Source organism: Mytilus californianus, unplaced genomic scaffold (assembly GCF_021869535.1).
Source record: "Mytilus californianus isolate M0D057914Y unplaced genomic scaffold, xbMytCali1.0.p SCAF_4, whole genome shotgun sequence".
Lineage (NCBI taxonomy): Eukaryota > Metazoa > Mollusca > Bivalvia > Mytilida > Mytilidae > Mytilus > Mytilus californianus.
The window spans coordinates 39,976,250-39,988,799 of record NW_026262690.1 but is presented as its reverse complement, the minus strand read 5'-3'; the positions used below and the strand labels follow the sequence as shown (position 1 = coordinate 39,988,799).

General features: G+C 32.3%; 1 protein-coding gene across 1 annotated transcript in view; it reads left to right on the top strand.

Annotated features, from left to right (window-relative positions):
* The window catches only part of LOC127738012 (lys-63-specific deubiquitinase BRCC36-like), a 24,676-nt gene extending 12,126 nt beyond the window's left edge, over window positions 1-12,550 (top strand). Inside the window, exons 7-8 of the mRNA XM_052249021.1 lie at window positions 11,138-11,313; window positions 12,120-12,550. Coding sequence (XP_052104981.1) covers window positions 11,138-11,313; window positions 12,120-12,277 — 334 coding nt within the window. The 3' untranslated portion in view covers window positions 12,278-12,550. The remainder of the gene's footprint in view (window positions 1-11,137; window positions 11,314-12,119) is intronic.

Genomic DNA, 12,550 nt, shown 5'->3' with positions numbered 1-12,550 from the left:
AGGCAGTTCCAGTCTTCACGATGAACTGCTAAATCTACAGGCCCGGAGCTCAATTTTTGAAAATTTTTAGTTAGATTCTGTTGGCTTGTAGATATGATTTTTACAGGCCCGAGAGCAATATTACAAGCCTGGGCTGCCTGGGCTGCCACTCAGCGTGAAGACTGCAGTTCAGAATGTGTTGGCCGAGTCTGTTTCTCAAGATACTCTTTACTCTGTTCAGGGTGCTGAAGGTTCTTTCACAGTCTGCAGTGGACACTGGCACTACTTAAGCAATCTGGCAATATTTACTGAGTACTGGGTAGAGGTCAGTCATCTTTGCTATCTTTTCTAAAACCTGTCTGGTTGTCTGGTCTTTCATCTTGGAGGCAATGATGTATCTTAGTGAGGTAAATTCTTCTTCAGCAGTATCAGAGGTTCCAACTGATGGGAATTGCTTGGCTAGTTGCTGAAACAGATAAATATAAAAATTAATAAATAAATATCACAAAGAAATTAAAAGTTATTGCTTGTTACATATAAAAAATTGTGTCATAGTTGTCATTAGGAACCTCCAAGTAACTGTAAATATTTAATAATTTATAGCATCTGCATACAATTTGAACAAAATTAATATGTTGCACCAATATTAAATTAGAAAGAGATAATACCTTCAACTTCTGAAACTGCAAGTACTCATTGGTGGATGGATCTTTCTGGTCAAGCAAGTCTGGTGTCGGGAAATCTGTCATGAAGGTTGCTGATAACATTGTTGATGAAGGGTTGGTAGACTTGCTCCTGGAATCTGTCAATTTCTGTCTGCTTGTACTGTACACCATACTCCTCTAGGCTATTGAAGTATGTTGCAATGTCTTTTGTGTTGGGTCCTGGGTTGTCAAGTAGGTTGGTTAGTACCAACTGAGTTGAAGAAACAAGTGTGTCTACCATACTGAAGTCTATAGATGTTTTCTGGAAGAGTTTGGACAGGCGGTTCAGGTGTGGTAGGGTATCCAGTAACATGGCAATGGCACACAGGAAGAATGGAGACTTCACAAACAGGGCTAGTCCAGCTGCTGTAGCATCTGTACGCTCAGAGACTTCCCTCTCAAGACTGGCAATGAGTGCTGGGTGGCAACGCTTGACTGCTTCAACTGAGTTCAGGTGGGAGAGCCATCTGGTGTCACAAATATCCTTCAGTTTAACAACTGGGTCACCAAGGATGTTCTGTAATGAAAAAAGAAAATTAATTTCATAAATATGAATGAGACATTTTGTGACACAATTACTTTATTTGACAAATGAATGTGAGAAATATGTATTATTAAATCTTTATATTATTTTGACCAAAAAATGTGAGAAGTATTTATAATTGTTCAAATTTATAAGTTTATTTGTAAATTAAAATTATAAGAAATTTAAAGATATATACCTCTATCTCTTTTAATCCATGCATTCGGACAGCTGAATTCTGGTAGAAGTAGAAAAGCTGTCTCATGATATCCTTAAACTTCTTGAGGTACTGGATTTTGGAACTGGCTTGACCAGAGGCAAGAGCTAGTTGATGTGCTATGCAGTGTACATTCAACATCTCTGGGTTGATGGCCTTCAACTGGGTAGCAATTCCAAGATTATTTGGCCCCAATCCCTCAGTCATGGTCTACTGACTTTGAAACTTTTGCTTGGTTTACATGTTAAAGTTTATGATTAGGTCAGTTTGTCAGTTTAATGGGAACCACTTATGATATTTGGTATGTAGTTGTATAAGCATTGGCACATGTCATTTCCATGGAGATTGTTTGGTCCTTTACATTCAGTCATGTTTCATTGACTTTGAATATTTTGCATAACTTGCATGTTGAGGCATTGCTATTCTAATTTTGACATTTGCATTTTACTATTTAAATAATAAAAAGGTGAGGCCTATCTCTGTGTTAACAGTTTATAAGTATCATTATATTCATCATGACACTTTCTTTGCATAAAATTTTGAAAATACATTAATTACTGTAGTAACATATATATAAACACAATAATGATTTTATATGAATTTGGTTCAATATACTTACCATGAATTTACATTTATATTATATAGAATATGTTTGCCTTCATAACATGTTCTCATCGCAATTAACTAGGTGATAATAAATACATCCATGAGATGTACTCACCTACGTCATAATTTATCTGTGTATTATATTAATAATATATTGAAAGTGTGTTTAGAAATGGTCAAGATTTGAAACAGTACAGAGTTCTTTAGTCCTTACTGTAATACAAATGTGTATGTAGTTTAAACATGTCAATACACAAAATTTATTATTATGTCCAGATTTTTTAGAGGACAGAAAGTTCTAAGAGACCTGAAATATTTTCTCTGAGCAGGAAATTGCTGTAGATTTTTCTTTGCATATAACTTTTTCTCCTACAGAAGTTAAAGAAACTACTGATATGCTGAGGCAGTGAGACTAGAACACAGTTCTAAAACCTGTTGATAACTTGTGACAACTCATATCATATTATCATTTTTGAGCTCACCTGGCCCGAAGGGCCAAGTGAGCTTTTCTCATCACTTGGCGTCGGTCGTCCGTCGGCTTCCTCGTCGTCGTTAGCTTCTTACAAAAATCTTCTCCTCTGAAACCACTGGGCCAAATTTAACCAAACTTGGCCACAATCATCATTAGGGTATCTAGTTTAAAAAATTTGTCCGATGACCCAATCAAGATGGCCGCCATGGCTAAAAATAGAACATAGGGGTAAAATGTAGATTTTGGCTTATATCTCTGAAAACAAAGCATTTAGAGTAAATCTGACATAGGGTAAAACTGATTATCAGGTCAAGATCTATCTGCCCTGAAATTTTCAGACAAATCTGACAACCTGTTGTTGGGTTGCTGCCCCTGAATTGGTAATTTTAAGGAAATTTTGCAGTTTTTATACGACCGCAAAAATTAAAAATTTTTTGGTCATATATTGGTATGACGTTGGCGTCGTCGTCGTCGTCGTCGTCGTCTGGCGTCGTCCGAAGACACATTGGTTTTCGCACTCTAACTTTAGTTTAAGTCAATGGATCTCCATGAAATTTTACCATAAGGTTCAAGACCACGAAAGGAAGGTTGGGATTGATTTTGGGGGTTATGGTACCAACAGTTAAGGAATTAGGGGCCAAAAATAAGCATTTTTGTAACTTCCAGACAATAACTTGTGTGTAAGTGTATGGATCTCTCTGACATTGTACCACAAGGTTCCATATCACAAAGGGAAGGCTGTAATTGATTTTGGGGGTAATTGCCTCAAAATTTTAGGAATTAGGGGCCAAAAAAGGGGCAAAAAACAAGCATTTTTCTAGTTTCATGACAATAACTTGTGTGTAAGTGTTTGGATATTTCTGAAATTGTACTACAAGGTTCCATATCACAAAGGGAAAGCTGGAATTGAGTTTGGGGGTAATTGCCCGAAACGTTTAGGAATTGGGGGCCAAAAAGGGGCCAAAAATAAGCATTTTTTCTAGTTTCCAGACAATAACTTGTGTTCAAGTGTATGGATCTCTCTGAAATTGTACTGCAAGGTACCATACCACAAAGGGAAGGCTGGGATTGAGTTTGGGGGGTGATGAATCATAAGGGGTTCAAAAAATTTGGGGGGGGGGGATTTTTTCTTTTTTTTTCTTTTTTTCCTTTTTTTTTTCTTTTAAAATTTTCCATTTTAAGTTGGTTATTTCTGATTTATATTTAAAATCAAATAATAATGATATGGTAGGAGATACACACCAAACAGGATGTGTAAATTATTATATAATAAGTATTGTGCAATAGCAAGAAATTTTCAATTGCACAGTATTGCACAATAGCAAGAAATCTTCAATTGCACAGTATTGCGCAATAGCAAGAAATCTACAATTGCACAGTATTGCGCAATAGCAAGAAATATCCAATAGCACAATATTGCGCAATAGCAAGAAATTGTCAATTGTACAGTATTGCGCAATAGCAAGAAATATTCAATTGCACAGTATTGTGCAAAAGAAGATACTTTGTATAAATTGCTTATTTCTTGACCAATTTCAATGGGGTTTTATTCTTGAATTCTTGGATTTCTTTAATATGCTGAATCTAACCGTGTATTAAGTTTTTGGATTTTGTGCCCCGTTTTTAAATTGGTCCACATTGAGGTCCAAAGGGTCCAAAATTTAACTTTGTTTGATTTCATCAAAAATTTAATTATTGGGGTTCTTTGATATGCCGAATCTAACCGTGTATTTAGATTCTTAATTTTTGGTTCCGTTTTCAAATTGGTCTACATTAAGGTCCAAAGGGTCCAAAATTAAACTTAGTTTGATTTTAACAAAAATTGAATTTTTAGGGTTCTTTGATATGCTGAATCTAAACATGTATTTAGATTTTTGATTATGGGCCCAGTTTTCAAGTTGGTCCAAATCGGGGTCCAAAATTAAACTTTGTTTGATTTCAACAAAAATTGAATATATGGGGTTCTTTGATATGCTGAATCTAACCATGTATTTAGATTTTTGATTTTTGGGCCCCATTATCAACTTTGTCCACATTGAGGTCAAAAGGGTCCAAAATTAAACTTTGTTTGATTTCATCAAAAATTGAATTCTTGGGGTTCTTTGATATGCTGAATCTAACCATGTATTTAGATTTTGGATATTGGACCATAATAGGTGAATGTCCAATTTAAAATTTTTAAGTTCTTAGACCACATTCATTCTGTGTCAGAAACCTATGCTGTGTCAAATATTTAATCACAATCCAAATTCAGAGCTGTATCAAGCTTGAATGTTGTGTCCATACTTGCCCCAACTGTTCAGGGTTCGACCTCTGCGGTCGTATCAAGCTGCGCCCTGCGGAGCATTTTATTGGTTATTATCTTGAATATTATTATAGATAGAGATAAACTGTAAACAGCAATAATGTTCAGCAAAGTAAGATCTACAAATAAGTTGTCATGACCAAAATTGTCAGTCTACCCCTTTAGGAGTTATTGCCCTTAATAGTCAATTTTTAACAATTTTTCGTAAATTTTTGTAATCTTCTCAAAAATCTTCTTCTCTGAAACTACTGAGACAAATTTAACCATACTTGGCCATAATCATTATTAGGGTATCTCGTTTAAAAAATTTGTCCGATGACCCCGCCTTCCAACCATCATGGCCGACTTGGTTAAAAATAGAACATAGGGGTAAAATGCAGTTTTTGGTTTATATCTCTGAAACTAAAGCATTTAGAGCAAATCTGACAGGTGGCAAAAATGTTCATCAGATTTAGATTTATCTGCCCTGAAATTTTCAGACGAATCCGACAACCCGTTGTTAGGTTGCTGCCCCTGAGTTAGTAATTTTACAAAAATTTTGCAGTTTTTTGTTATTATCTTAGACATCATTATAATATCTAATATCTAATACTATTAATTATGATTTAACCTTATTTTACATGATTTCCAAAGCATCCGTAAATACAGGTGAGCGACACAGGCTCTTGAGAGCCTCTAGTTTATTTTCAAGGTCAGTTTATTACTGACAAGAAGAACATTGCTATTATCAGTATGCACTGCTATGACCAATTGGATGTTTTTCTGCATTAATGAAACAAAAACTTTTATATGTTTTTAAGTAAACATTAGTTTGTTTCTCCGGTTAAGAAGAATTTAGGGGATGCCATTATGGTGCATTTCAAAAAGACTCGATTCACAAAATGGCTTTGAATTTTGATTACATAAATCAAAGTGTACATTGCCAATATATATGACATATATGATATGTACTTATATGCTATTTTGCATTAAGTACACTAAATGGTGGTAACATAAGACTAGGGTATATTTTATCCTCACTGATATGAGAATCACTGACAAATAATACATATATCTTCCAATTCTGAAAGGAAGAGATTGTTGGAAGTTCTCAAAAATATAGTAAAATAGGCTTTGCGTCTTTAGTTTTCAAAGCAAAGACAACAAGTTGGACAAGATTAATATTAGCTGTCTGCTTTAAAGAGCCAAAACTGCTATAACAGATTCATTGGATCTGTTTTCAATCTTAATGAGAGATGGTCGTTGAAACAGCTAATCTAACTGCTACAAGTTTTTTTCCTTGAGTTTATATTGAATCAGAAAGTTGAACTATATATGACTCAAAGGTACTGATATGTAAAAACAAAATTAGTATACTATTTATGTTTTGAGAATTTAGAATAAAGGCATATCATACAGATTTTGCACGAATTAATTATAATTAGTAAAAGATTAGAAAATGAATACAGAAAAAGCATTGTTGATGCAAGATTCATTAAAAATGCTAGACATGCCATGGACGTGGAGATTGAAGTAGTTTTGCAAGATTTAGCAAGGAACTATCCAATACATCTCTTTATAATCTTCATTTTAGCTAGTCTTTACAAGACGCAGAAAAAAGAAGAGGTCTTTTTGACTACATTTTCCAAGAAAGATATATATTTCAATTTGTGCTCAAATTTTAGCATCTGTAGAAGCAGTTTGTCTAAGAGCAAAAAACACAAGAAAAGCAGTTTATTTAAATGACTGATTAATAGTTAGCAAATAACATTCAATAGTCTGTTAGTGGAAGTAAAATGCAATATAATAATTCCATGGTTAGTGCAAGACATTTATAATTATCTAAATCTAAAAATGTCACTGTTTATTTTTATTTTTGTTTATTACTAACAAAGAGTACAAAAATACTAGTCTTGTCAAAGTCAAGTTGTGACTTATCTACATATAGGACAGTTTTTCAAATAGATTGGGTGTGATTTATCCCCACAATTGAGGGTATTCACAATTCAATTTTCATAATGATTAGACAATTGTTCAACAACATTTCATAATTCTTTTAATGCATTGCAGGAATAATATTAAATACCTAGCATAGAGTTAGTCTCTTATGCAAGAATATATTAGACAAAATTGAAATGTGTTTATTAACAGTACTTTAAATTTTGAATTTCATATTGTTTTGAAAGATGTGATTATATACAATCCAATTGCTTTGCTTTGTCAAATCTTATGTCAATTTGGACAAATGCAAAAATTTTCTGAGTGATTTTTAGTTTAATCTAATGACAGTGTTGAAGTCACAAACATACTACCAAAAGTGTTTTGGTGGGTATATAGGGAACCATATCAGAATGTATAGAATTCAGATAAGATGAACTGAGAGAGAAATGAAATGAGTATTTCTGATTGTGAAACCATTTCTGAAACAATTAAAAACACTTAATGCAAATTAGTACAAGTGTTTTTTTATAATGTCACACGTTTGTTTTCTTTAAATAGAGAACTATAATTGACAAGTTGCATGTTAGTACAAAATGTATTTCTGATTGTGAAATAATTTCTGAAACAAATAAAAACAATTGTCAAGAGCAACAGTTCAAGTGTTGTTTAATATGTCAAATTTTTGTTTCTTTTAATTTGGAACTGTGCATGGAAATTTATAATTCAGAACAAATTGTCTCCTAAAGGTTCACATTTTTAGACAGAATACCATTGTGTGATTTTAAAACATCATTAATAGAAAGATTTTTCATAGTTTGGGAAAATCATCCGTCAGTCACTCTTTTTGGCTTATTGAGGACAAAAGATTTTGGTTTGTACATGTAGATCAACATCCAAATGCTCTATAAAAGTATTAATGAGTAACAATTGGAAAACATGTATACTTAAATATATCCACTGATTTGTACATTTCTTTAATTTTACACTAGTAATCTAGTACGAAATTCAAAGATAATGTTTGTTCATGGGTGGACTGGTAGACATTGTATTCAAAGGTTCTACCACTCTCATTGAATTTTTATGCCCCCCGCCGTAGCGGAGGGGGCATTAAGTTTTACCCTTGTCCGTCTGTACGTACGAACGAATGTACGTACGTACGTACGTCCCAAAATTGGTTTCCGTTCTCTAACTTTAGTTTGCCTCAACCAAATGTTATAAAACTTATACACAATGCTTATTACCACAAAACACAGATCAAGTTTGAAATTTGGTGGCGTCACTTTTAACGTTCTAGAGTTATGCCCCTTTACAAATGGAAAATTGCTGAATTTATCGTATCCGTTCTCTAACTTTAGTTTGCCTCAACCAAATGTTATAAAACTTATACACAATGCTAATTACCACAAAACACAGATCAAGTTTGAATTTTGGTGGTGCACTTATACCGTTCTAGAGTTATGCCCCTTTACAAATGGAAAAATTGCTGAATTTTTCGTTTCTGTTCTCTAATTTTAGTTTGTCTCAACCAAATGTTATGAAACTTATACACAATGCTTATTACCACAAAACACAGATCAAGTTTGAATTTTGGTGGCGTCACTTTAACCATTCTAGAGTTATGCCCCTTTAGAAATGGAAAAATTGCAAAATTTTTATTTTCTTCTAAATATCAAGTAATTTTTAAAATTTGAGTTTATCTTCCTTTGTTCATGATTATAGTTTAATCAACTACAATCAATGCTTTATACAATGCAATGTTTTAATTTTGACTTCCACTTATAAAACACAGATCAAGTTGAATTTGGGTAGTGTCACTTTAATCATTATTGAGTTATGCCCCTTTATAAATTGAAAGATTGCAAAATTTTTAGTTTCTATTCTGTAACTTAAGTTTGCCCCAACCAAACATTATGAAACCTATACACAATATTCATTACCACAAAACTAAGATCAAGTACAAATTTTTTGTTTCCGTTTTCTAATTTTAGTTTGCCTCAACCAAATGTTATGAAACTTATACACAATGCTTATTACTACATAATACAGATTAAGTATGAAATTTGGTGGCAACACTTTTACCATTCTTGAGTTATGTCCCTTTATAAACATAAAAATTGCTGAATTTTTCGTTTCCGTTCTCTAACTTTAGTTTGTCTCAACCAAATGTTATAAAACTTATACACAACCGTTCTAGAGTTATGCATGTTTACAAATAGAAAAATTGCTGAATTTTTAGTTTCTGTTCTCTACTTAAGTTAGCCTCAACCAAATGTTATGAGACTTACACACAATGCTTATTATTTTAATCAAACTTTAAAATTTAGTTGAATAGGAAAATTGTCATGTCAACTGTAAAGTGCATGACTTCTCTTGACAAAAAGAATTTCATTCTAGATCTGTTAAACTTTAGTAAGAGTAGTACATCTAGAAGGATAAGTACACAAAGAGACTATTATTTCCAAAAATTCTATAGGTTGATCCATATTTAGTAAAATCATGAAACAACTTTTGTTTGAGTCTTTATTACAGTTTTTTGTTAGAACTGTTTAGAACACAAGTGATTTACAAAGTATATTTGAATTGATTATAATTCATTGACAATTCAGCTGAAAAGGCTGTATTTTGAAAGATATTGATAATGATCAGGTTTTCAAAAGTTGATGATCACCAATCATATATTCTCTGTTATTATATTAAACTATAGAGAAAACAAAGAAAATTTAGCGAGGAGCTAAATGTTTTCAAATAAGTTTAGAAAACTAATGCTTCTAAATCAGATAAGGTTTGTTTAGTTCTTGTAGATTTGTACAAGCAATAAGAACAAACTATTCACATGACAAATTAAATATAAATGCACATTTACTGTTGCAATATTACAACAAATTTGGCTCATAATGAAGGAGCTTTAATAAAATAATTTCTATTCTGCAGATTATTTATCCAAGGCTATATTTGCATAGTTTTATTTATGCAATCTGCAGAGTTTTGCCATAAAGTTTGGTTGATAGTTTGATTGTTGGTTGCTTAACGTCCAGTGGCAAATATTTCATGCATATTCAGGACGAGAACAAATTAACAATACATACAATAGGTAGGTTCTGTAATAGAGGCGTCCGGGATTAAGGTCGGAGAAATTTGGATTGCCACGGGAAATGAGGGTATCTTGGATAGGGACAGAAATTTAGCCTTGCAACAGGTCACCTATGGACCCTTCAAAGAGTTATTGCAAGGGTTCTTAACGTGCAAAGAGTGTGGCACTCTCTTTACACGAGGCATCAGATTTAACATCTCCATTCTGACCGGACGTGGCTGCAAATGTGTACATCCCGCACAGCCAAACGGACGCCCCACTTTGGCGAGGGTTTTACTGCCGGTCGGAGGAAGACCAATGGTGACCATACTTCTATTCCCCAGTCACCCTTTGGGAGTTTTTGTTGATAGATTAATAGTCATACAACATAGCTTTATTGTGTAATAAATGTAAATTTTGTAATTTTAAGTTTTTACTAATTACAGTATTTACAAAATTTAGTGGAGTTATATTTTTAACAATTTTGACATAGTTTTTATATGTTGTAAATTGTATATGTGTGAGAGAATTTATCCTCCACCAAGATGAGACACTGCTTGGTAATCAGTGAATATTCTATATAATATAAATGTAAATTCATGGTAAGTATATTTAACCAAATTCATATAAAATGGTTATTTTTGAAATCTCAAGAAGAGATTTTATATGAATTTATAGGGTTAAATATACTTACCACAATCCACCACCGCCCCTAGAATAAATTCAGTTTTTGTTCACACAATAGACTATTTTCATATTACCGACTTTTGACTCCGGATTATATAATTTGTCAACTGGTTACCTTGGACATCATGGTACCAAGTAAGAGCAATATTTTTAAGCTAAAGAAGTAAAACCAAGTGTTCAATCGGTATAATTTTTGGGGAAAATTACCTGCTTAACATTTTTTTTTCACTACAAAATCATCGGAAAACAATAAACTTTCCCCTCAAATTACACTGATTATATGTTTGATTTTACTTATTTTGGTTGCTCTTACTTGACCGAGTGCCATGATGTCCAAGGTAACCAGTCCAGAAATTATATAATCCGGAGTCAAAAGTCGGTAATATGAAAATAGTCTATTGTAATTATTCAATTAAATGATGAATTAAAACTGAAGTTACTGTATGTGTACACAGGTAAGTTATGACATAGGTGAGTACATCTCATGGATGTGTTTTTAATCACCTAGTTAATTGCGATGAGAACATGTTATGAAGGCAAACATATTCTATATAATATAAATGTAAATTCATGGTAAGTATATTTAACCCTATAAATTCATATAAAATCTCTTCTTGATATTTCAAAAATAACCATTTTTATCTGAAATTATAGGTATGTAAGAAAAGAAGTACCATTTTATATTGAACCAAGTAAAGGAATTGGTAGAGCATGTATGGATTCCTTAGTACAGTTACCAAGGATACTGTGTCAAGAGGAAAAGGAGGCTTTCAGTAAAACAACAGATGGAACAGACTTGGATCTCATTACAAAACTTCATAATGTATCAGGTAGTGAAATCTTTTACTAAAGCAATTAGTGCACTGTAATCTTCCTTTGAAATGTACTAGAAAATGACCCCTATTAGTAAAACAATGGAACAGATAAGATCTTTGCCAACACTTCATAGTGTATTATAAAATGAAAGATTTATGGCCCAATTGAAATCAATAAATGTTTTTTCTGGAGTTTTTCTAAACTTTTCTTTTAAAAAAAAATCTGAAATTAATTGCTTCATTGAAAATAAAATTCAAAAATGAGAGTTGAAGGCTGATATGTTTGACATCTTTTAATGATAAAAAATGTATAGTTTTAAAAAAATCGTTGAATGAATTCCAGCTCTCCTTTGTTATTTTTGGAATTTTGAGTATCTGAGAGCAAATAATTCATTTTTTTTTATGTTTAAATGGTGGAGAAATAATAAAATTCAACAGTATATAAAAACAGATTACATATAATTCCATAGGACACCATGTATTTCTTGCACTATCACATTTCCATATTCAATGAACTGCAAAATCTAGATCAAACCCCGAAACTGGTATTTATTTTTAAAAAGTTCTCATCATAGTGAACATGTGTACTTAGTTTCAAGTTGATGTGACGACAGCTTCATGGTAAATTACCGTAACACAAGATGTTAACCTGATATTGGACAGAGTAACACATGGACAGACACACAGACCAGAAAACATAATGCCCTAACTGTCATAGACAGGACATAAAAATAACATTGTTCTTGTTTATTTAACCATACATTTTTGTAAATCCATTGACATAACTTATATTGAGAATCAGTACCATTTTATATTTACAGTTTATACCAAATCATTGTGTCATATAACTGAAGTAATGAGTGGACCTTTAATACAAGCATTAGAAAACAGACTAGAAACAAACAGATCTAGAATACAGACATTACAGGCTAGAAAATTAGATATTGAAAAACAATTAAAGGAAATAGATAACAGCTGAGATCAACAGTAGGAAATTTGTGTTTTTCAAAAGGATAACAGATGAATCCAACATAGAATGATGTCAATTACATACTTGATGTGGATTCCAAGCATTGCTCTGTAATTGTATTGTGTACTTGTACATGTTTGTGGAATTTAAGTTATTTTCTGAGGATATAATTGCATATATATATAACTTTATATATATTTCTTTTACCACATTATTGTTGAGTTATTGAAGATATATTGAATATAAAATGTATTAAAATGAAAACTTGAAAACTTGAAATAA